Below are 27,601 nucleotides of genomic sequence, written 5' to 3' on the forward strand. Positions count from 1 at the left end.
AATAAACCAATATAAGATGACTTATGGTTTAATAAATGCCAGTGAGAACAGGAAGTTAAAAGGCTTGTAAAATTCAGGAAGATAATTTCAGCTTGATAATGTTTCATGATGAAGACTGATAAAATTTTCTCCTATCATTTTGCTTCATCCTCTATTTTCTGGTATCCAGATATTGATATTTAGCTCTTTCATGCTTTGAATAAGAGTTCTATGCTTATTGCTAATTGTCTGCAATTTTATGGATAAATAAAATTTATTTATTTTTCCTCCATTTCTCAGCCATGCCCAGGAAGCATAGTGGCAGATTTCATGTCCATACATCAACGGAATGTTGCTTTAACTAGCTGTTCTCTTGGTTTGCCAGCAGTTAAACTGATCTGTATTAGTTTGCTTTTACTTTTTACTTTTTTAATGTTGTAGAATCTTTTGAGGTTAACTAGACTGATATTTGGTAATCTTATTTACATTGAAATAAGACTTTCAAAGCCTTTTATTAAAGTGAGTTCATACAACCATAAACTCATTCAGTTACTTCTATAGTAATTTAAATATTTTATTTAATATGAGACTCACATCTGTGAATTCTAAAATGCTGTATTTCATATCTGTTTGGAACAGCTCTAAAAGTAGCAGTATTAGATGAATTAGTAACCTAGAACAAAAGGAAAGAACGCAGGTTATCTTCTACTTTAACGTTGACTAATTCTATAATCTTACTTTTCTTTCTTTCTATATTTTTTCTTTTCTAGTCCCCCTTTTTGAAGAGGTGAAAAAACTGTTTAGTATTTCTAGCTCAGATTATAAAAGTAAATCTCATTTTCAAAACGACTATCAAATTTAAAAAATATGCACAAACATATATATTTGGCAGTAAGATGATCTCTGTGATGCAGTCTTTGAATTTATATGAACTTATTTTACAATCACAATATTTTATGTCTATTTCTCATAAGTAAACAAATATGCTTTTAAGAGATTTAAGGATTTCTTCAATTGAAGAAATAGTGACATTAGAATTGACCAGCTTTCCCATAGCCAAAAAGAAATCCATGACGCAGCCTGAAGCCTCATCTCAAGGGATGTGCTTGTTGTCAGCACTTCCACTTCAAGATATTTCCACGGTTTTCAGATACCAAGGAAGCTAGTGCTCTTAAAGCAGTAAAATGAACACTGGAATGCAGATTGACATTTTTCTATTTCAATATAAATAACTCATTGCAAACTGAAATGATATTTGAAGTGAAATTTTTAAAAAGGGTACTGATACATTCACTTACATTCATAAGAACATCAAGGAGTTGCGACAGGAAATGCATTTTCTCAGAATAATGCTCAAATTTCAAGATTCAGATCTACTAAAAAAATTGCATTGCTTTTTCATGTTTTATTTTTTTAGTTTCAGCATATTATTAGAGGAATTACAGAACAATCAGAGTGGAGGTGGATTCTATGTATTTTATTCAACGATAGTGAGAAATCAAATTGCTTAAAATCATTTGGATTTATTACATTAAATATTGTGGTGGGGTGCATAATAATTCAACACTGGTAACTGCTTTATTTTAAAATTTTCAGCTACACCAGAATAACTTTTAAGAAGAGTTAAACTATTACACAGTACTATACTCCAGTCAAAAAGTAGTTTTCTTAATTATATAAGGTTTTTTTTATGTTGCTTTTCTCACATTTTATGATCTCTTACTGTCTTTGGAGGGTTTACATATCGTCAGAGAAAAGCTAGCACAGTTTTATAAACCTCTGATTTAAGAAGAAAATCTGCAAAACGATTATGTTTTTGCAGTTTTATATTCTATATTCTTTCATAACAATTCCAACCATGTCTTCAGAGACCAATTAAATTCAAAATAGTGTGTAAGGATACTTCCAATTTATAAACTGCAGATCTGTAAATTTTAGATATCATATTGGAGCATTCAGTGAGAGTTTTTTTAAGGATGGTATACCAGGGAGGTCCAGATAATTGATGGCAACTGGTCTTGGATAGTTCATAGCCAACTTCTATATTTTTTTCCAAGATCAAGTTAGATGCAAAGTGAAATAAATCCTATCTTTGTTTGTTTGTTTTTGTTTTTGTCTTTTTGTCTTTTCTAGGGCCGCACCGGTGGCATATGGAGGTTCCCAGGCTAGGGGTCTAATCGGAGCTGTAGCAGGCGACAGAGCCACAGCAACTCGGATCCCAGCTGCGTCTGTGACCTACACCACAGCTCACGGCAACCCCAGGATCCCTAACCCACTGAGTGAGGCCAGGGATCGAACCCGCAACCTCATGGTTCCTAGTCAGATTCGTTAACCGCTGAGCCACGACAGGAACTCCAATCCTATTTCGATATGGCAAACACTGACTCAATTTTTAAGATGGTAGTGCTAGAAGTAGTGCTAGAATCAGCCCAAGTGTATGAGACCTATGGTATCTTTTCTCAGCAAAAGATGTTTGTGGTTAAAAATGTCTGATGGAAAGGGGTTATCTCCATAGCAGATTTTAGGGCACAGTTTAATTGCTACATTATAATAGCTACCTTCTTATCTGGAGACTTATGTCAGCAGTGCGTTGCATTCTTTACCATAGAGAGTAATTGTTAAAATCCAGTAAGTAATGAATATTGAAAAGGTTTCCATGAGAATGACAGACTTGCCTCCTTTTAGTCTTCCTCTTACATGCAGGGCTTTATCCTGTGAAAGTACATGTCCAGTATTAGAAAAAGCGTAGGAAGCCTTAACTAATTTGGAAGTTAGAAACAAATTTTTAACCTTCCAAAATGAAGTCTGGGTGAATTCATTTACTATTGACTAAATATACTTAATACTAGTTTCAGCTCTAAAATAAACTATACAACTGTAAATTTTATCTTTTTTCCACACTATCCTGAAGTGTAATCTCCCCTCTCAAGATCAGCATTTAATGATTTAACAATTTTTTAACCTTTTTTTTTTTTTATTTTGCAGCAAACTGAACAATAGTCACAGTATATGGTAGTATAATTGTTCTATTTTAATAGAATCTATTTTTTGCCCAGTCCTCAGAGAAATCTTATGTAGGCCAAGCCAGATGTATCATTCTAGAGTATATTAATCAAGGATCTGAATCAGGGTGGCAACTCCTGTGTGTCCAAAGAGCTGGGTCAGGATGTTTCTATAATTCCCTGATGAGGAGTAGAAAGATATTGGCCTTTTGTGCTATATAGCCTTTAGTGTTTTGTATTTTATTAACCACTTGATTGCGGCTCAGTATATACCTGCTATGTAGGACACCCTTTTGTTCCAGTAAGTGAAAGTCTCGTTGTATAGTTGAATATAATTTTTACAAAAGTTTCCCACTGGCTGCAATAAATGAAATCACTTATGTTTTTCCTTTCCAAATAAATTAAAATCAGGTGTATGGAGAAGAAGGGAAAATTCAGTTGTTTTTTCTCTATGCTTTATATCTGGTATAAAGCAATGGCTCCAATATCTTGATAATTTATATTTTAAAAAATTAAGTAATTCATAAAAAAGTGGGACAGCATCATGTTTAGTTTGTTTGTAAATAATTGCCTCTTATTTAGCAATTTAACTCCTTGGTTATGACTTCCTCCCAGAAACAGGCTTTCAGTGTAGAAACATACAAGGTAAGATTGAGATGAAGGAAGAAAGGATGGAAGGAAGAAAGGAAGAGAGGGAGGGAGAGGGAGCGAGGGAGAGGGAGGGAGGAAAGAAGGGAAAAAGAAAGAGGAGGAGGAAGGAAGAGGAGGCAAAGAGGGAGAAAGAGAGGAAGGCAGGAGGGAGGGGAAGGAAGGGAAAGGATTTGTCTCTAAAAGTAAATTTTGTCTTTCCAGGAAATTGTGCTTACTGCAATTATTTTGATGAAAATCAACCCATTTTAATGTTATAGTGTGTTGATTATCAGTTTTCCCCTCAAACTAACCTTCCTTTTCAGAAGTAAGGTAAATTTTGGAAAGGAGAATTAGGCCAGTTTTAAGAATTATGGACCAGTGCGGTGGAATATGTATCTGCCACTTACCACCTTCTTTGCTTTGTATCCAACCCTTTACATATGTCATCGCTGTCCTCAGAGGTAGAAACCTCTGTAATTTCAGTGTTAATCTCAGGTTACCAACTGCCCCATCTTCTTTAAATATGAAGTATAAGTGTACTGATAAATATATCACATATATATGTAGATACAGTTTAAAATGTGTACATATATGATGTTATTATAACAGCTCTTTTCAGCAAGAAATAGAAATAGATGGTTGATCTTTGTATCTCATTTGTAATTATTACCTTGGTTTTCCAAGGCAGTTAGCACTTTATGAAAATACTCTCTTGATTCTTAAATACAAAAAGAAAACCATAGATTGTATAAAATTATTTAAAACTTTGATTTAAGAAGCCAAATTCTTATACATCTTTAAAAAAGTGGATTTGCAATTTTATATAAACTAGTTGTATTTAGCCCTAAGATTTATTAAAGAGGCCATAAAATTGAATATGAAAATATATTGAAATAGAATATCTATAGAAAATGTCAATGTTACTTCAAATAGATCATTTTAACAAAGGAAAAATACAGATATATACTTTGGGCAAACAAAAAACATGAAAATAATTGAATGGATTTTAAGTGTCTTAGAATTAATTATTTGCATTCTATCTTAAATGGTAGCCAGCAAGATATATGACATGTTTCAGAGCATTAATAATGACACAAATTTGTTTTTATCATTTCCACTGGATAAAGGAAGTTAGTGGTTCTCATTTACAGGGAAAGGATAAGATTTTACACATTTTTAGTACTAACAGTAAAGATTAGATAGGAATTATACATTGAAATTCACAATGAGAAAAAAGCATTTTTCCTTCTTAATGACAGTGAAACTGCTATATTTTTTCTTTTTTTCCTGTGTTAATGTGAGAAGAGTTAAATGAGAAGAGTTAAATAAGAAGGTTGGAAGTGTTTTCATCTACTTAAATTCCTCCCACATTCACAGTTGATTGACATTCTCAACAAACTGATAAAGTACCCACTTGATTTGTTTAAATAATCCTTAAATTTTGTGCATTTTTTAAGTAGACTTGAAGAAATTATTAGGAAATACTTACATTAAGTGGAATCCTTTTCTTGTGATTTTTTTTCCTTTCATCATTTATTTATCTATTTACTATTAAAATTTTACTTTTTTAGAGTGGTTTTTTTTTGTTTTTTTGTTTGTTTGTTTGTTTGTTTGTTTACTGTGGGGAATCCATCTTTTCAGGAGGCAATCTTCTATTCATTTAGACAACTTGCTTACATTTTCAGACGGCTCTCTCTACATTGAGCTGCATGTACTTATTTTTATTAAGTGAAAGCCCCATGAATCCAGTCTGGTTTTTCACTCTCTCTAGACTTTAATGGCTATACAGAGTAGTTCTTATGTATTCATGAAATAAAAATGATTTTATGCATATTAGCTATGTTGCAGAATGGCAAAATTTTGCATGAGTGTTTTATGCTAGAAATCTAACATATTTTCTTAACTCCTGAAGAGATAATAGTTTTTTAACCTGTCTTTTTAGATTTATGTTAGTCAGTATATTTAACGTCTACTATATGCAACTCATGTAGAAAAAAAAGATCTTGCTAAATAAGCAAAATGGGAAATTAAGTTAAAAAGCTAATTATCTCCTATCCAACATGAATAGCTCCGTTATCTACTGTTGGCTATTGATTTAATTTATTATAACATGTTTCTACCAAAAGTGAGCTCTGAACAACTTGTTGCCAAATCATATAGCTTGGATAAGAATAATTGTCTTTATATCCTCTGTATCTAGAGTCAAGAGTCAAATATTCTAGATTTATTTTTCATGATCACAGAATACTAATAATAAAATGAAACATAGAATCTACATGTTTAGCATCCTCATCTTATAGCTCAAAACAAAAGTGATTTTTTTAAGTCTACAAAGAAAATTTGAAAGGAGGTTAGAAATAAAACAGAAGATTCCAAGTCAGAAGTACTTCACATTGTTAGTTTATTTTTACTAATTAATTAATTAGTTAATAATTAGTTCAATGGCCAACATTCATGGCATATGGAAGTTTCTGGGCCAGGGGTCTAATCTGCACTGTAGCTGTGATTTATGCCACATCTGTGGTAACAATGGACTCTTAACCTGCTGCCCCACAGTGGGAACTCCTAAATAAGTTTATCTTTTGTTATGTGAAATCAAATGGATCATAATTTTACTTTGGGTTTTCATCATTCTGTTAAATATGTTAAAATGTAGTTTAGCATCCCAACTATACTTCAGTTGCTTCCATGGTTAACCAACTCATAGCAATAGAGCATTTGAATTCAATGGTAGCGAACATCAATAATCTTTTAAAGCAATAAAATGTATATTTGGGGTAATATGTACACAGAAGATTTCATCAAGTGGAATTTTTCCTTGACTTGATGCATTTTGTGGCATCATAGACCTATAAAATATCTGAATTGATTGAATTGAATGCTTTTTTGTATATAAATATGGAAAGAATTGAGGGATACATATAGAAAGAAGAGAGTGCATTTTTGTTTATTTTTTGATAAGAGATCCTTTGTTTATATGCTTATTTTAAATATCATTCCTGGGAGATAGACACTTAAGGGAACAAGCTTTTTGTATTGACCTGATAGAGACGTTGAGACTACAGAGCATTTACATGTATAGAGTCACAGGTTTGAGGTAAAATCAAGGTTCAACCATTAGTCTTCAGTGAATTATAGACATCATACTGCTTTATCTTAATCTTCCTGAGAAACAGATGCTGTTAGCAGGGTTCTGATAATTATTCTTGCTCAAGTTATTGAAAACACCAACAGCATATTCTTTTCAATCTCTATTAGCAATCTGGAGCACTACGTAGTGAAATGACTTAACCTGTTTTACAGAAATCATCGAATAATATTACAGTATATTGTCTCTTACTCTGAAGCTGATTCTTTCCTGTCATAGATATAAAATAATCATAGAGGTTGCCTTGTAGGATGGCCTTGAACACCACCAAAGCCGGCTTTCAGAGCTAAAGAACTCAATGAGCAGTCACCTTCATTTTATATAGCGTACATTTCTGAGAAAAAATAGTGATCTTCAGCACCTTGTAGAAAATCACTATAAAATATACCAGCTAACCATTTTATGCAAGAATTGAAAGGAAAAATATTAGAAAAGTCTTGACATCTTTTTTTTTTTTTTACCCCACTCTGGTTCATTTCTATGTAAACAGAGCTCCATTTTGACAACTGTTTAGCTCAAGGCACAAGTATTAGAGATAATGGCAGATTTATTAGATTAACTTTTGCCTGGATCTTTTAGTGTCCTAGATAATTACTAGCTATGGTACATCTGAATGGTTTCTGTTTGTATTATTGTAATATGTGCATTCCTTTGTAGGCATTGATATTGTGTCAAAGACATTAGAGGTCTATATTTAGTTATGTTTCATTGATCTGTGGTTTTAAGGTTTGTATGTGATATAATTCATATCTCTGGTTTCTTTCTTGCCCAAATAAAAAAAAAAGTACTTAAGTTTCTTTCCATTCATTTTCTGAATTTTTAAGAAACTGTTTTCTTAGCGATCCTTCTAACCTTGATTATTGATTTGTCATTCTTTGATTCAAATTAGCACATTATATAGCTCCCTTTGTTTTGTATGATTGATTGGCACAGTCTTTTTGAATAGCTGCATTTTTATTCTGGATATAATGCCTTTTTATTCTTCTTTCCTTTTTATATGTGTTCTTTACAGGCTGCTTTCCCTAGTAGATGTTTTAGGAGACTTTTTTTTTTTTGGTCTTTTTAGGGCTGTGCCTATGGCATATGGAGGTTCCCAGGTTAGGAGTCAAATTGGAGGTGTAGCCTCTGGCCTACACCACAGCCATAGCAACACCAGATCCAAGCTGAGTCTGCAGCCTACACCATAGTTCATAGCAAGGCCAGATCCTTAACCCACCTAGTGAGGGCCAGGGATTTAAACTGCTTCCTCAGGGATACTAGTCAGATTTGTTTCTACTGAGCCACTACAGCAACTCTAGGAGACATGTTTTTATTACTACTTTTTATAAATTTTAATTTGCTTTAAAGCTTTTTGATTAGCTTAGTATTTTGTAAGAATTTCCCTATTTTTGTTCATGGTGGTGCCTACTGTTTCTTACAAAAGCAGTACAATTTTTTCTATTGCATTTTTCTGTGTATATGGATGAAAAACATTTTAGTGCAGTCAATAAATATACAATTATTTTCCAATTTTAAATGATAAAGTTTCCTATTGTTTTCTAGAAAAAATATTGATAATGGATCCTGGATGAAATCAATGTTATATCTTTAAAAGACATTCTTGGAACGGATCACAGGATGCTAAACTTCCTGTGATCTCTACTTCCTGAATAGATTATCATATGTCATGGTTTACTCAAAAAAAAATCTCTGTCTACACCTGTTGTCTGGTATGGTTGTTAGCAGTGGCCCCTGTCACTTTCAAAAAGTACCCTTATTTGGACAACAGATTATGTGGTAACCCTGATATGAGTGACTACAACAAAATAACATAAAAAGAGAAATTAGTAGATACATGTAGTATGGGAAAAAAACTGTACTTGGAATCAGGAGAATAATTTTTGTTTTGCTATTAGCTATTCTGGACTTCAATTTTCTTTCCTGTAAAATTAAGACATTTTATTGCATGATCTCTAGAGTTCCTCCCGTTCCTAAAATATGAATTACTACCCCCAAATTACATTTCGTCTGAGACTCAAACCGCACAAAGATTGTATATGCATACAAATAATAGTAGCAAGGAAAGAAGCTTAGGTGGATGTGCTTATTTAAGAGACAGGCTGATTGTAGGAATGACTATTTTCTTTTCTTTTATTCAGAGTTATGTTGATATTATGCAGATAACTTTGCAAAATATAAAATAAATTTATTAATGTAACTATTATTTTGTTTGTGATCAGTCAGTCATACACATGGAAACCTGAACCAGATTTAAGGAAAAGTTCAGGTCTATCAATTCTACAGAGTTCTTTCCAACATGTTCAATTAAGAGTTAAGATGCAGTTTTCTTATGTCACTCTTACTTTGAATGTCAATAAACTGTAAGTAAATAATGAATAGAAGGTCAACATAAAAATAAACTTTCCTCATTTTTTTCTTCTAGTATTAAAGATCTGGTGGAAAGGAATTGTTAAAATGGACTCTAGTTAAAAAAAAAAATCAGAGACCAAAAGCTTGCACTACTTTTCATAGTCTATCAAATTACCTTGTCACAGTATTGCTTCATCTCTTTTGACCCTTTGATTTTTGTTGCACAAATTGTAGAAGTAGAAGGTGGGAAAAAACCCTGTATTGTACTTATGGGACATTTGTTCTAACTGGTTGGTTTTCTTCTTTTTAAATTGTTTTAAGAAATTATTGGGGCACATTTGATTTACAATGTTGTATTAATTTCAGATTTACAACAAAGTGAATCAGTTACACACACACACACACACACACACACACACACACACACACACACATTTCCATTCTTTTTTCCCATGTAGATTATTACGGAGCAATGAGTAGACCTTCCAGTGCTACACAGTAGGTGCCTATTAGTTATCTACCCTATTTCTAATTTGCTCTTGGCCCTTGTCAAATGCTTTATCTTTCTAGTATTTCTCAGATGTTTCCACTAAACAATCCCTAAAGCAGAAGACAGTAAATGTAAATGCTGAAGGTGTTTTATTCTCATGTTCTAATTTAAACATATCCATAATTTTGCTTTCTATTTTACGGTAATATTTGTTTTACAGATAATTTCCATCTATTAATATTTTTCTAAAGAAACATGTGTATTGTCTACTGTTGGTTTTGCATATCTTGAACACAATTTTCTGTTAGAGAAGTGTAGGATAGATGATTGACAGCTCTGGAATTCTGATTCCATCATTACAAAAATAGAGGGAAATAATTGGGCACATTTATTGCTTTTTCACCTCCCCTGTAAATATCCCCCTCAGAAGAGTATGCATTTTACACATATGCTTAAATTTGGGATGATAAGTACTATATTGAGCATATTAAAAACAAAAATGACAATTTAATGTTTTGCTTTGAGGTGATAAAATAGAGGTGATAAAATAGAGTCAAAATGAATGGCTTTTACTTGAAAGAGACTCTACATTCAGATTGAGGTTATGTCTCAAATCTATTGTGCTTTCCTTGACTCGCCAACCCCTCTCTAGTATTCTAACATAATAAAAGTATTCATTGAGTGTTTTTTGTGAATTAAGTGCTTTGTGTGCATCTGCTATGCATCTGCTCATTTAATCCCTATAGTCACGCCATGAGGATATTCCCATTTCACAGATGAGAAAGTGAAAAAATATAGAAGTTAAGAGATTTTTCCCAGAATACATGAGTCTTCAGATCCAGCTCTGGAGTTTGCTATATTCAGTTCTGCCTTGCCTAAAGAGTTTGACTACCAAACATTATTTACACTTGTAAGAATCCTGCTACAGAGAGTGACATTTTCAATCCCCGAAATATGGTATGATGGTTCTGTCATTGCCTTTGGTGTGCTCCCTTCCTAGTACTGAATGGGCACAGCAGTATATGTGCAGCTGGCTCTGACTTATACATATGCATATGTTGTGCATGTGTGTGTGCATGTGTGTGTGCAGATGCACATGAGAATTTGTGTGTTTTGCCTTGGTATTGTTTTTTCTTATTTTTATATATTTATTTTCATTAAAATGTAGTTGATTTACAGTGCCATGCCAATTTCTGCTGTACGGCATAGTGACCAGGCATACATATGTATACATATGGGTGTATACATATTTTTTCTCTCTCCTATTTTCTTCCATCAAGTTCTATCTCAAGAGATCGGATGTAGTACCCCATAGTACAGTATGTGCTATACAGAAGGGTGTCATTGCTTATCCATTCTAAATGAAATAGGTTACATCTGCTAACCCCCATACTCCAAATCCATCCCACTCCCTCTCCCTTCGCATCCACAAGTATGTTCTATATGTCTGTGAGTCTGTTTCAGTTTTGTGGATAGGTACATTTGTGCCAATGAAAACAGAAATAAACCAATGGGATCAAGTTAAACTCAAAAGCTTTTGGATAGAAGAGGAAATCTTAAAAAAAAAAACAAAAGACAACCCGCAGAATGGGAGAAAATCTTTACGAATGATACAATTAACAAGGGCTTAATCTCCAAAAGATACAAACTCATGCAACTCAATAACAACAACAAAAAAATAAACAACCCATTCAAAAAATGGGCAGAAGACCAAAGTAGACATTTCTACAAAGAAGATATACAGATGGCCAACAGGCACATGAAAGTCTGCTCAACATCACTAATTATTAGAGATACTGTTTTTCTATCACCAGTTTACTTTTATTAAAATTTCACAATTGAGACATTTAACTAGTTTTGTAAGTTGGGATTTCTTTGGCCAGGAAGCTATTAAATAGTTCATTAAAGCTGTCTTATTTTTTTTCCTAAAATTTGACATAATTATATGTTTATTAAGTTGCATGAATGTAGACATAATTTAGTAGATCACTTTTAGGTATAACATATAACAAATATGAACTGCTTGGCATGAAAGTTCTCTTGTGGAAGGAAGAGTCTATACGTAATTTGGGGCATAGCGAACTTATTGGGGGGGATCAATTGGCCAAGGTGATACTTCCCAATTGGGAGAATAAAGGAAATCTAATAAACTTAGGGATGAGAGAAAGAGTGTTAAGTGGAGGGAAGATAAAGGAGGACAAAGGAGATTGGAGTAAAATCAACTTTGATTTCCTATATCCTTCTTCCTCCTCCTATTATGTTTTATTTTCCCTATTGCTAGGACTTCAAATTAAAGCCAGAATTAGTATTCAGAGTACTATAGTTCAGCCCTCTATGAGTTTAGTACGTCTTTGTAAACTAAACATTTATTTCACTATGACTTTTTAATGTAGTGGAATGCATTTTTGAATTCCCAAAGTGAGAATTACAAGTAAACTTTCAGAACATAACTCATTTGCAATTGTGGAATATATATGAGCTCAGAATTTTGATTGCATGGATATGCACTGTGATATTTGTTTTCTGTCATAAGAATGCTGACATCTTTCTCTTTTAACTGTTATTGTTTTGAGTTAGGGAAATTCACAAAGAAATTTTCAGATAGGATTTATTCTGTTTTAGTTGGATGTTTTAATACTCTTAGATACCTGTCTTCTGATTTCAAGACTAAATGAATGTGTAAATTTGTAATCTCTGAGATTTAATTACAACCTGACCTATACTTGTCAGTGTGCCATTTTGTGTTGTCATCAAATTAATATATGATGACATATATTAATTGTCTATAGCCATTCTCTATAGCCATTGTCAAGGATAATGATGACTGCATGGCCTTCCTGACTTTTTTTTTTTTTTTCGCTTTATAGGGCCGTATGTGCGGCATCTGGAAGTTCCCATGCTATGGGATGAATCAGAGCTGCAGCTGCCGGCCCAAACTACAGCCACAGCAATGCCAGATCCAAGCCACATCTGTGACCTACACCAAGCTCAAGGCAACACTAGAGCCTTAACCCACTGAGCAAGGCCAGGGATCGAACCTGCATCCTCATGGATAATAGTTGGGTTTGTTACCACTCAGCCACAACTGGATCTCCTGCTTTCCTGACTTTTTGGTGGGCATTGCAGATTCCAAATCTACTCACTAAAGTAATCCGATAAGTCTGCAGAAACTTTGTAGTAAAAGTGTAGTAAGCATTTTTCCCTTTGACTATAGTACTGATAATATATTTGTTTTTTTAAAAACTAAATTTGCATTGTATTTCCATGTCAGTATAAAGATTGAGAGCTAAATATCAGGAAAAATTTAATAGCTGTTTCCTTATTGTAAAGCCTGGTTCAGTGACTCAAATTTCCTATCAAGAACCCACTGAAACCTGAGATGTGAATATGGTGCTTAGAAGATATTATTTGAAGCACAGTGACAGGGGGTAATTTGCTATGCTACAAAAAAGCATGCATTGATTTTTTCATTTAAAGAAACTGAAATAACATCGCAGAAAGATTCTACTGTGAACAATATCACAAAACAATAGATATATTCTTGCATTATGTGTAAAGTACTGATGTCACTTTTTTTACACATCCTTAGATTCAGTTACTTTGAGAGATATTATATGACTTAAATGCATTGATTCTTAAGATATGCACTTGCAAAGGGCACACAAATACTCAATAACTAACACATGTATGTGCGTGTACATATTCATATATACATACACACACAAATATATGTATATGTAAGTGTATTGGGATTTTTTTTGCATATTTTATTTCCACAACAGACAAATTGAAAAATTCACTCAATTTCTTGTTTTGTCTATGACATTTAATCTTATTCTCTCCCAGGTCATTTCTTTTATTTCATGACGTAAAATGCTGCTATGGATTGAATATTTGTACCCCTCCAACCCCACCAAATTTATATGTTGAAACTTGAGGCCCAATGTGTTTGGAGGTAGGACTTTTGGGAAGTATTAGGTCATGAAGGTAGAGCCCTCATGAATGGGATTTGTTTTCTTATAAAAGAGGCACCATTCCAACATGTGAGGACAGAGAATAAAACAGTCTTCCATGAACCAGAAGACAGGTCCTCTCCAGACTCCAAATCTGCAGGTGCCTTGGTCTTGGACTTTTTCTAAGCTCCCACAACTGTGATAAATAAATTTCTGCTATTTATAAGTACCAGTCTGTAGCAGTTTGTTATAGCAATCCAAGCAAATTGAGAAATATGTCTTATAAAAAATGATTTAATATTTTTTTCATTGATTGGAAGATTTAATAGTATTAAGATGTTAATACTACCCAAAGCAATCTACAAATTCAATGCAATTTATATCTAAGTCCCAATGACACTTTAAAGCAATTTTTAAAAATTTTTAATAAAATATTGCAGTAGAGTTGATTTAGAAGGTTGTGTTAGTTTCAGAAGTATAGCAAAGTAAATCAGTTATACACATACATATATTGATTCCTTTGTAGATTCTTTTCTCATATAGGTTCTTACACAGTATTGAATAGGTCACCCTGTGCTATACAGTAGGTTCTTATTACTTATCTATTTTATATATAGTAGTGTGTCAATCCCAATCCCCTTATTTATCCCTCTCCCTCACATTTCCCCTTTGGTAACCCTTTGGTTTCAAAATCTTTGAGTCTGTTTCTGTTTGTAAGTTCTTTTGTATCATTTTTGTTAGATTTCACATATTAGTGATCTCATATGATATGTATTTTCGTCTGACTTATTTCACTTAGTATGATAACTTCTAGGTCCATCTATGTTGCTGCAAAAAATGATTTGATATTAATATATGGGGACATAAAGTCTTAAAAAACACAATGTGCATGTGTATACTAAATTTACTTTAAAATGCTTTTCCTAATAATGCATATATCTCTTGCTAAAGTACAGTATATTTTGGTGAAACAGCATCATATTTCTTAAAGGAAATATATTTCTGCCTTATTTTTTCTATTTAAATGAAAAGTGTATTCAAATGCCTTTCAATAAATGTTTACATATTCATTTCCCAAAAAGCAAAAACATTTATTAATATATGGCTTGAGATAACACTGACTCTCTGTGGATTTAAATAATCTATTCATATTATCCACAGTAAGTTTCTCACTAAAATATACATGTCTTTGAAGCCAAATATGGAGATGTATTTTCGTCTTATAAGACATTGTTTCTCTTTTCATTGTTAATCCAAATACTCATGCACAAGCATCCATGTACCTACAGCAACACATTTGGTTTATTAGTCCTCTAATATGCATGGAAATTTTAAGTAAAGTTGTGATGCAGATGGTATTAAAATGTGATACATATACATAAAAATTAAGAGTAATACAAACTGTAAAGAGAAATCCTAGCAATCTTAGGAAATAAGCACAAAGAGTTTTTAATTTGCAAGAATTTTAAGAAAATATTCTGTTTCAAAGTTTTTGGTAAGATTTGGAAGTCACACATGTGTACACACACACAAATACACACACACACACACACACACACACATTTTCCTGGGTGATTTCAGTTGTCTCCTACCCTGCAGCATCAATTTTACTGATTTAAGTGCTTATCTCATATACCAAATTTAGTTTATTAATGAACCTTAATATAGAAGACAGTATTTTAATTCATTTGTATCTCTCTCTCTGTATATACATATATTTACTTTTCTAGAATCTGTTTTAACTTGCCCCATTACTATTTTGACAGTTATCTGGGTATTTTATATTTTAAGTTTGCTTTTTGACTATGCATTAGTTTCCTGGGGTTACTGTAACAAAATACTGCTCAACTGGGTGGCTTAAAACAGCAGAAATTAATTTCCTCACAGTTCTGGAACTACACCCTCAAATCAAGGTGTCAACAGGGCCATGTGCTGTCATAGCTCCAGGGAGGACGTTTCTTCTCCTCTTCTCTCTGGTGGCTGCTGGCCATCCCAGACACATCACTCTCATGTCTACCTCCATGGTCTCATGGTGTTTTCCTTGTTTAACTGTCACAGTGTCTCTTTTTTCTCTTCCTATAAGGATGCCAGTCATTCAATTAGGACTTCCCCTCATATTCACTGACTTCTTCTTAAATGATTCTATCTGCAAAGATCCTCTTTCTAAATAAAATCACATTCTGATTTTCTAGGTGGACATGAATTTGGGGACAGGGGATGCTAATTTAACCCAGTCTACCCTCTGGCCCTCAATTCACCTCCATCCCATTTGCAAAATTCATTCACCCCTTTCAACATCATCCAAATGTCTTAACTCTTTCCAGCATAAGTTCTACGTCCCAAATCTAAATCAGGTATGGTATGGTCCATCCTAGGACAGCATTTCTTTCTTTCCATAGACCAATCAGACTAGGAAGCAAGTTACCTGCTTCTACAATACAGTGATGGAACAGACACAGGCTAGACACCCTCATTGTGAAAGAGAAAATGACAGGAATAAGGGGTTCCTAGTCTGAAGGAAGTAGGTGACACAGAAGGTCAATTTTAGAGGTTTCAAGGTCTAAAAATGATCCTCTATGTCTTATTGTGTTTTAATGCTCTGTCCTTTAAGGTTTCTTAACCCTCCCCACCTTAACCTACCATCCTGGTATCCTTAGAGTCATTGTACCTGCATTTCATTCCATATCTGCTTCTTTCTCTTCAAGTTGGCCATATTTCTTCCAACAGTTTCCTTAAGAAAATGTCGGCTTTTTAAAAAACACGCATCTAAAACTCTTCTATCTTTTTAGCCATCGCCCAATTCCAAAGTCACATTCACATATTTAGGTATTTGTTTGTTAATAGTAACATTTCATATCTGGTACCAAAATTAGCATGGGTTTCCTAAAGCTACCACAACAAAATACCATAAACAAAGTGACTGAAAACGATAGAAATTTATTTTCTCACATTTCTTGAGGTCAGAAGTCCAAAATCAAGCCATCAGCAAGGCCATCCTTTCTGATGGCTCTAGGGAAGGACTCTTCCTTGTCCCTAGCTAGCTTTTGGTGGTTACCACCATTCCAATCTTAACTTCCATTTTCATGGAAGTGTTACCCCTGTATGACAGTCTCTGTGTCTCTTACTTCTCTTACAAGGACCCTAGAGTTTGGATTAGGGCCCACTCTAATTCAGGATGACCTCATCTTAAATAATTTCATCTGCAAGTACCCTAATTCTGATGTTCTATATTAGGGAACAATATCCAACCCATTGTATGACCTCTAGTCACTTTTTTTTTTTCCCAGTTTGGGTGAGATGTATTTTTCTAAATAAAGAAGCCCTACAACTTATGTGACGTTGGTTATATTATTTTAAGAAATAGAAGATATGTTTTGAATCTATCTAAAAATGTGAGATATTGATTTCTGAGATTGGATCATTATGAAGTGAATGTAAAGTACCTGCTACATAGTAAAATGGTCAGTGGAGAGAAAAAAGTCCAATTTCTGGTAGGCCCCAAAATGTAAGAGAATCATGTCAAATGCAAAAAGACAAATGAGTCTGGTAACATAAAAATAAATGAAAGTTGGGAGTACCCATTGTGGCTTAGCAGTAATGAACCCAATTAGTAACCATGAGGACATGGGTTTGATCCCTGGCCTCGGTCAGTAGGTTAAGGATCCTGCCCGCTGAGCTATGGTGTAGGTTGCAGATGTGGCTTGGATCCCACCCTGCTGTGGCTATGGAGTAGGCCAGCAGCTCCAGCTCTGATTAGACCCCTAGCCTAGGAATGTCCAAATGCTGTGGGTACAACCCTAAAAAAATAAATGAATAAATGAAAGTTGTAGACTGTAACTTTTTCTCCTGTGACTTTGGCAAGGATTAGATTCTCTCTTCAGAATTTAAAATGGAATATAGTAACAAGGTAACTTACAGATTAATTATTTTCCTTCCCTAAACACATATTCTGTGTATCTTTATTCTCTCTACTGTGTTAAATACCACAATAGGCATTATTTAAACATGTGCATGAGGCAGGCTTATTTTCAGGTCTTTCTATCTGTTATGGGAATATACTTTAAGAGTAGGAAAGAAACATAAACAAATTAAACACGAAGCCAAGGGGAAAAAAGAAAAAGAAAATGAAACATCTGTAGGGCAGCAGTGTGGAGAAAATGTTTGAGCTGCCTGTTATTAAGTATTCAACCTGTTTTACATTGGAATCCTGCATAATTACATTTCAGGGGAAGGGCAAAGGACAGATGTTGAATCAAGGTTGGAAATAAGAAAAGGAGACTGTTTAGGAAATCTACTTTTGCTCACCAAGAGGTGTTTTTTGGCAGGCCTTTTAATCATCATTCGGTTTCATATGTTCACTATACATTTCAATAACATTAATGCAAACAAAATGTTCTTTTTTTTAGTTGAAGAAAGTGATCATATACACTTCCATCATATACCTAACTTTAAGGTTCAGAAAAAGTAAAACAAAACCAAAAATGCTGCATTTCCCTTAATTTCATATTACTTAACTGTTTTATGTTGGTGAAAAAAGAGGAGACGTTGTTACAGAAACATATATATTTCTCATTATTAATGTCAGTATTCTTTTAAAATATTGAAAGTTTCTAGGCAACTAAGTAAAATGCTAAATAAATTACAAATTGTTGTTTCAAGTTCCAGACAATACACATTGTGTAACTAAGAATAAGATGCAGTGAAAAAAAAATTATTAAAGCCTTGCTTTCTAGGGATATTAGACAGTTTGCAAGTTTAGTTTTGGTTCCTGCTTGTTTACAACTTCTACTTACTATTGAAAAGTTATGTTTAGGAAAAATGTATCCGTCATTATCATGAAAGTATTTCCCCATTGACCCAGGCATTCATATAGTTAATTTGCATTGTTTTTATCTCATCTAAACTGAAATACTCCCCCAAAGTAATTTTCTTCCAATAAGATTAATTCTTTTGTATCTGGGGAAATACCAATAAACCATCTCTTTAGGGACTGATCAGTCTAAAGAATTTTAATATACAATTTGAAATTTATATAGAAGGATTCCTGATTCAATTGGCCCTATTTTCCCACTTGGCTTTTCTATTTGTTAACTAAAAATATTTTATTTTTCAAGCATTCCCGACTTTGCTTTCCTTTGCTATCCTCACCCTACACACCATCACAAGTAGACTTCAGTCTGTTGATCTGCTTCCTCCAGGTGAGCAATTTCTTCATCTGCTAGCTTTCTTCTCTGTAATCCGAATTTTACTTGTTAGATGATGGCACTCATAGGACTATATACACATACATTATATATATAATATATATGTATATCTATATCGTATATAGATATATACACATATATCCTTATATCATATATATATATATGCAGAACTTGTAGGCTTTATTTTTAGCATAGTAGATAAGTATTTATCCTGTTATATCTGTGTTGATATTATTAGTCTATCAGGAAAAAGCTGTGTAATGTTAAGAGTTGAAAAGAGAATCTAAATATTCACTTATATTGGTTTTTTCATATTTATTATTCTTAAGCGAGTTTAAGTGGCTCAGTTCTTAATTATTTAGTATAAAAAATCTATCACTTGTATTCATTTCACTTTGGATATTGTGTAGGAAATGCTAAGGAAGAAATTGATGGAATGAAAAGTGGGCTGGAAGAGGAAAGGGGAATTGATTATTGTTCCTGGATGTTAGTTGTGGGTATAGAGCAAACCTCTATATCCTGAAGAATTGTATCACCCGAGAAACTCATTCCCTAAATTCTGCAATTACACTTCACATTAACTGTTATTTTGTAGACGTATATTAAAGACAACTTTACACAGTACTTCGCAAAATCTTTACAAATCATCCTCACATAGATTCATGTATACATTATATATATAATATTGCTGTGCTTATAAAATATACATGTCTGGTATAGCAGTCTAACAACCATTGTTATATTTACTGGCGTAGCTTTATTCATGACAGAAAAAGAAAAGAAGTTGTATTATTTTCTGTAGAAATGAGTGGAGATTGGAGACAATATAAAAGTGAAGGCCTTAGACACATAACGTTGGAGTCAAAAAAGTTTTATATGATTCTGATTTTGGAGGATGAGCTGGGATGTTTATGATGTGGGTGTGTATACACAAACACACACACATTCACACACACCCCTATGTAAAATCTGCCTTGTTACCCTTAAATAATTGTGATTTCATATTTACTTAATTATAATTAGTGGGGAAAAAGAGTTTTATTTCTCAGTTCTGTAAAAATTAAACTCAAAGATAATATCTATATCCATAGAGCATTTTAGCTTTTATTATTTTTATTTATTTTATTTTTTTTATGGCCACACCCATGGCATGTGGAAGTTCTGGGGCTGAAGTAATGCCAGATCCTTTAATCCACTGCTCTGGGGTAGGGATCGAACCCACATCTCTGCAGTCACTCAAGCCACTGCAGTTGGATTCATAACTCACTGTACCACTGTGGGAACTCTGCATTTTAGCTTTTAGAATATCAATTTTTGTCTAGTATTTTAGGTAGTCTTAAATATCTCCTCTCCTATTCTGAGCTCCGATTTCTGTTCATGTTGATACTCCCAGTTTATGTGTGTATATGCACACAGGCACACACCTGTGCTTTGCCATGGCCAGCTTCCAACTTGAAATACAGAGCCATCTGGGAGCTGTGGCTGAGGAAAACCAGAAGGTGTTATTAAGTGCATTAGGCCTTTTTTGTTTAATACCCACTAAATGATTCTTGAAAGGATTTTCTCTGAGGCAAGGCTCTTTCCATTCATTTCTATCTGGTATAGGAATGTGTTTTTTATCACATGCACAAAGGGGGCATGCATAAGGTTATGCATGCTTGCTTTTTAGTTGTATTTCTTTGTTGACAGTTGTCTGACGTATTGTAGTTATCTTACTGTTTCAGACTAATATATATATTTTAAAGTATCAAGTTAGTGAAGCTTGTGAACATTTTCCATTAACATATATGCTGTAAAAAATTCTTCAATTAGAACTCAATTATTGGAGCTTATCGAGTATAATCTTTTTCTGCATATAGATTTTATTCCTTGATTATCATTATACTATAATTATATATTATAATCATCATGTATGTATGTTATAAAATAATCAGAATAACTGTATCTTTTTGTTTAAATCACTGTTTCCCAAATATGTGGTTTCTATAGCTACAGTTTTTACATTTACAGACAGCAGGTGGTTCAATGAGTTATATATGTTAGACTGTACTTTTTAAATAAATGCTTAAACTCACATCATTTATCTTTGTAATTTAATGGAAAATTATATATATATATATATATATATATATATATATATATATATATGTTTAAAACAAAACAACCACGCAGTAAATAGGAGTTCTGTTTTCCAAGTACATCTTACTTAGTAGTTTTTCCATTTTATAATATTATGTATCTCAATTACTATATTTACAATAATAATTAGTTAGGTAATTTTCTTTTGTGATCATGTACACTTTTTATCAATTCCCTGACTAAATGTTAAAATAAATATTTTATGAGAAATTTGGCAGGTCAAATAAGTTAAATTGAATTTTAATTTAGCATGCATCTTGGATTTTAATGCTAATGCTAGATAATCTTAGATAAAGAAACACACTCATGTGAACCAGAAAAATTAAAATGTTACCTAAAAATTTAAGGTTAAGATGATACTTTCTCAAATTCAAGCAGATATGTTGTAATCCTAACTATATATCCAGTAATAGGTTCTGCATTCTCCAACTGACTTCAATTGTGCAATGCTCTAAAGGAATTTTAGAGCTCAATTACAAGATTGCTGCCGTTTTCTTAAAGCTTACAAAAAGATTTTCTATGAAAGAATGTATGCAAATTTACTTGTTACAATTTGTTCTTTTTTTAATGATAGAATTATCTAGCAGATTTGTTTGGGTCAGATTACGGAGGGCTTTGAAAAACAAACTGAGTAGTTCAGATTATAACCTTTTTCATTATGACCATGGAAATCGTTAGGCAGCTACTCAAAAATAGATTTGACAGCACAAAGGATCACTTCTTTCTAAGATTGAGCATACATATTTTTAAAGGGAAGAACTCAAATATAGCATGCCCAAATTAGAAAAGACTATCTCAGTGAATCTCCTTGAGATGTCAATATGAATTTCCTTTTCAAGTAGTTTTAGATTATAAATCTGAAAATAAAATAAATTCTCATATATTTATATTTATTTCCCTGTTATTACTACTCATGGAGCTTGCATTTTATTTTTATCATCTGTTCTTTTCTCTGGGTCTAGTTGATTATCAATTAAATCTCAGAAAATGCTCTCCAAGATAAGAAAGTATTTAACACACCATTGTAAACACCTTTTGATGTTTATAACTGCATTATGTATGGATAGGCTTTCATATCCTTTTAAAACACATTTTAATAAAATCTTTGCTCTAATTCAAGGACAGTCTTCTCCAATAACTTTTTGACCCTTGATTTGATTACATAGCAGCATGATCCAGAAGGCCTCTTTCTATATGGGGGTTTCCTGACCTTTTTTACTCAGTTTCTTCTTTGATTCGGTGTGTTTTAATGATTGCAAAATATTAAAGCTGTTACTAGAAAAATGGCTTGTCATTGCCAGTAAAACCCATTACAAGATATACTTCTGTATATTTACTGTAGCACATGGATATTGAGTATATTGATTTTGCTTAAATTTTCATTCTTGGGATGACCCATTCATACAGGGCAAAAAACACTGGCTTCCAATAAATGCAGCACAGTGAAGATAATAACTGTATGGCTTTAGAGAAGTAATTACAAGAACTGTCTTTACTTAAAATGCCAAAATTATTTCTCCTTTCCATATATATGTATATGTGTGTGTGTGTGTGTGTGCGTGTATACTATAATATATAAAACATATAAACATATATACTATAATAACAGTAGCAATAATAGTGGTAGTATTAGCAACTTGGTAGAAATTGTCTTAGTAAAATCAAGGTCAAATTGTTTAGGTTCAAACAGCCTATATTTTATTCTAAATTTATCTTTGGGACACTATCAATTTTAGCAGTTCTCTCAAAAATATTTCATTTCACGAGAGGCATTTTTTGGTGAAAATGCGCATTTATTATCATTTGTATACGTGCATAAGTGCATACTGAGGATATTTAGATTCCATTTACTTTAAAATTATTATAACATTAACTTTTGTAGGAATTATTTATGGAAAAGTAGAGTTTCATATATATATTTCCACTTCTTTAAATCTTAAAACATTTTTTGTATTACTTATTTCTTTAAAAAAATTACATTTTTTAAAATACTGATCTGAATGAGGCACCCATCTGTTCTTTTGGAATCATGTCCACTTAATTTAAGGAAACTTAACTGAAACTTTAGATCTATCTCTAGAGTAGAGGTCTATGAACTTAATGAAAAGCTTTTGGAGATGAGAATGTCATTAAAAATATAATAGTATTAAAATCTTTTTAAAAATTCCATCTTCTGGAACTCCCAAATCCTATTGGCAGGCGTTGATTACTAAATAATAAGTAGCAGAGGATTAGTTGCATCTGAATTAACTGTTTTCTGAGATTGCTGAAAATGATTCCATTTCTGTTTGCTTGTCTCCAGCAATTGAAAACAAACAAGTGCTAAACACATGGCGAACAGTGGGATTTAAACTGGTAAATAGATATATATCCCAACAGAAATCAGATAGCAGTCAGGAGAGAAAAACCCTAATAACACAATCTTGCTTCTTACAAAGAGTTTGGCTTAATAGGCATGTTTTCATTGACCTTCCTTACAGGATTACCACTTTGCTAGCAGAATGACTTGAATTTCAGATGTATTCATCCATGTCATCAAAAATGGTATCATTATCAGAGATGGGGTTAGCATACACAGGCAATAAAAGCATAAGGAAAACATCTTCTCCATAGCAGCATATTTAAATAGTCTTGAGTCTGAAATTCACAGTATTATTTAAGTTGCTGGAATTTTAAATTTGTCCTTGTAAACCAAACAGCTTTTACTAACATGGCTTTCTCATTGCATATAAGTCAGGACTTTACGGAAGCTCCTTTAACCCATACAAGATTCTAAAATGACAAAGACTTTTAATTAATTCACATATTGATGACAGCTATCAGATAAAGTATGAAATACAGAGGCAGCTACCTTAAAACAAAAGAGAGAACCTGGCACATTTGACCCAACAATGCAGGAGAAAATAAAAAAACAAAAGGAGAAAACCCAAGAACGAAGAAGGAAACTTACAGATGCTGAGATGTATGTTTTCAGGATACTCAATATTTTCCATAATTTAAAATTATAAAAAAGATGATTACTCAAATATAGGCTTCAATTTCAAATAACCGTGTCACTAATTAAAAAAAAAAATTCCCTCGCGGGAAATAGTCCGACCTCCATGTTTTAGTGGATACATGTCAGGTGGGATTTATTTAATTTATTTATTTAATTAATTTATTTATTTTTATTACTTATCTTATTTAAAATGAAACCCTCAATAATAAATGGAGAGCTTTGGATTTGTATATGACTATGGTATTCAACAAGCAAATTTGATGTTACTTGAAATGTTATATATCTCATAGCAAAAGAGCGCTGTTATGTATAACTTTGTTTAGGTCCTGGGGTCATTCTGAAAACTGATATTATACCCTCATGAATGAATGGTTTTGAAATGAGTAATTTGTAGTTAATCATCCTTTACATCAATGAGATCATTCTGTTCAAATTCAGTAGTATGACTATTAATGTGTGTTCTCAAGGAATGGAGCATGAAAGAAGTACCATGATCTTGACTCTCAAGGGGTATAAGGAACTCAATGAGGCAAACAGATTAAAAAAAAAAAAAACACTTCTAGAGTTAGAGAGCAACACTAGAACATCTAATTCAATAGGGAATTGGTGTCATTATCTTTGTCCACAATGGAAATGCTTATTTGGGGGAACATTTTCAGGAATTTTCTTTTTTTTATTTATACTTCTTGATATCCAGAATAAACTTTGAAAATCTTTGGAGAGTCAACATTTTCCTTACCGTGGCCATTTTCCTTGCCTTGTAGGAGTAGTTATTACTTCTCTCACAGATACCTATAACGATCTTCTTTCTTCCAGACTTTCCCTCTTCTGGCCTTCTAGAATCCTTGAATCTTTATCATACATAATCATATGCAGTCTTATGGTTGATTAATAATAATGGCAAACTCAAGAAAGCAGGGAGACAGGTAAAGTAGATGTAGGAAGAAAAATCTGTTTCAAATGCAAAATTACAAAGTGCAGGACTTAGGTTGTTTAGTGTATAATATCAGTTGAATACATTAAGACTTTCTTTCGTTTAGGAGAAGTGGGATGAGATTCAAGCAGAAATGGGTAGCACTGGAGTTGGAATGACTGTGCCAGGTTCTTTGTGCTCTGTTGGAAATATCATGGTTGGGAACAAAACTCTAGATATCTGTTTCCAGAAATAATGCTGGTTTGAATACTCCTTGCCCTGCAGCCATCCCAGTTTTTTTATATTCTTAAATGCTGTTGCATATATTCCAATGAATCACCTGCATATTTCAAGAATCTTCTGAGATTTACAATGAACTACTCAAATACTTATGTTAGTGCTCCATTGCCTGTTAACTAAATTTGTCTTTTATTCAGAACTTTTCCATTTTCTTTTAAGTTCTAACCGATTTTCCCTACATAATTTTATTTTTGGCACTGCAACATACTTCCTTCAATCTATAAAGCTAGTCTCTTTATTACCCTGTGAAATGCACACTTCTAGGTGGCAACTGTTTTACTTTCTCATCTCTTTTCCTGGGGTGCCCTGACCCTGCTCTCCACTATCTGTTGAAACCCTAATCATTTTTTGAATTGCAAATCAAACACCACCTCCTATGTAAAGCCTTTCACATTATTACAGTCCACTCTTTTCTCTGTATTTCTGTTTCTTGACATTTATATTACACAGTTCAAAATGTAATTGATCATGAATTATACCCCTATGCTGGTTTTACATGAAGTTTCTAATTTCCTATCAAAATGTAAACTCCTTGGTGAAGAGATACACTCTTCCAGACTCAGGCATTTTAGAGATGGGTAGACATAGATTCATTGGCCACAATTTTTTACCAGACACAGCACTCTTCCACAATATTCTATAGAAGACATCTTTACTTAAAAACTTTCCAGGCACAGATTTGGTGCTTAGCTCATCCTTACCTTGTGAATGATTGAGTGCAATTTCTTTAACTGCTGAATTATATGCATATGTTTCTCCCACTGAATCTGAACTGTCTTTACTCTGGTGGGGCATTGGGTGGTATTATTTTTTCTTTGAGAGGTTATTTCAGAGTCTCTTTCTCAAAAATAATAATAATAATAATAATGAGACCTGTTCCATTTAGTACAGCCAGTTCCCTTCTGGGTACCTGTTAAGAAAGACATGGCCCCATTTATCTGTGCCTTCACTCCCAAGCATCTGCTGCTGCCCCAGGTGATGGCTGCGTCTACGTATGGGTTTGGGGTGGGAGGGAAGCCGCTAAATTTTGAATGTTAATTTCAGAACAGTGTGCCAGAGGACACAATTATATATGTGCCATAGTTTCCCCATGCATGGTTTAGGTTCTCACCTTATATTTCTGGTGCTTTCATATCAGATTTCCTTATATCTTTTTGCTTTCATTCCTTAACATATGTTTCCATTTCATTTCATTTTCCTTCATCTCAGAGCATTATATATGGTTGTCAATATACATGCCAGAAAATTCATTCTGGTACACCTATTGTTATGTCCAAAGGGTCACAAACACTTGAAACCATCCCTGAAGGTGTGCAGGTGCACTGAATTGTAAGTTCAAATTCTCCAAGCGCTCCAAATACCCAGCTGCAATTGGATTCAGCTGAATGTGATAGAGGGCAGTGGTTTCTGGTGTCTGAATGCAGCCGTGGCGACACGTTCAGAAGCATTGTGTGCTGCAGGTGCACGCCAGAGGATTGGCATTTCAAAGCTGCCATGGTTTGACTATTTGATGGCATTATAATAACTTCTTCTTCAAAATATGCTCTCCGCCGATCAGCAGCAGATAGAATGGCATTTCACAACCAAGGTAAAATCTGGAAGCCAGATTGGCAGTGCTTTCACCTAAAAATATATACGTTTCTCTCACAGTATTTTTATTATGTGAACTATGGTTCTAAACTCTGATTTCTTATGGCCAATTATTGGGAAATTATTTAAGTTCCTGTTGTCCTCTACCCTCTAAAGTTTTGTCATTGTATCACTGTCAGTGTGTGTACAAGCCTCCTCATGAAATGAGCAAATGAGTATATTGTAACAAAATATGTGCGTATTTGTGTATCAGTTTCCTGATTAGTAAAACACCCCAGATCACCATGTACAAGTAAGATACATGGGAAATATAAGGTAAAAGATTGCTTAGCTAAAAATTTGATTGTTCTCTGATGCCATATCTTCCCTTGCCCTTCCCTTTTCTTCCCTGCATAAGTGATATGCCAAACTTATTAAAAATTGTGCTAAAATTAAGCCTGAAAGTCATATGAACACTAGCAGGAAGAAAAGTGTGTGATTAAATTATAACATTGAGTTACTCCCTTCCGTTTTTTTCCATACAGGGCAAAAACTTTTGAGACAATGGTCCAAGACTGTCTCTAGAAACAATATTGACACTGAAATGTTTACCCCTCTCAGAGTCAGAGAAAGTGAAATCAGTAGGTTTATTTTTTATTGCATACTTTTTAAGTTGGAGTATAATGGCTTTACAATGCGGTGTTCATTTCAGGTGCACAGCAAAGTGATTCAGTTATACATATACATATATCCATTCTTTTCAGATTCTTTTCCCATATAGGTTATTACAGAATACTGAGTAGTTTCCTACACTGAACAGTAGGTCTTTGTTGGTCTGAAATTTTCTTTTTAATTAATATACTCGCAAATGGGACATAGACATCATAAATAGAAGTCATTTGAATGAATATACATTGTTAAGGTGCC

At 33.2% G+C, this 27,601-nt stretch overlaps 1 protein-coding gene across 8 annotated transcripts in view; it reads left to right on the forward strand.

The window, feature by feature from the left end:
• Window positions 1-27,601, forward strand: part of PCDH17 (protocadherin 17) — a 100,934-nt gene that overhangs the window by 62,615 nt on the left and 10,718 nt on the right. For 2 of the 8 annotated variants that reach the window (XM_084982457.1, XM_084982459.1), the window contains exon 5: window positions 18,666-18,826. The exons of 5 other annotated variants lie outside the window; for them this stretch is intronic. In XM_084982457.1, coding sequence (XP_084838583.1) covers window positions 18,666-18,811 — 146 coding nt within the window. In that variant the 3' untranslated portion in view covers window positions 18,812-18,826. Of the gene's footprint in view, window positions 1-18,665; window positions 18,827-27,601 lie in introns of those variants that run through there. One more of the 8 variants, XR_014820041.1, reaches the window with a different exon arrangement.

This window comes from Sus scrofa, chromosome 11, assembly GCF_054392235.1.
Source record: "Sus scrofa isolate SSC_HxYL_T2T_F1_AM1 chromosome 11, Sscrofa_HxYL_maternal_Yorkshire_Landrace_v2.0, whole genome shotgun sequence".
Classification (NCBI taxonomy): Eukaryota; Metazoa; Chordata; class Mammalia; order Artiodactyla; family Suidae; genus Sus; species Sus scrofa.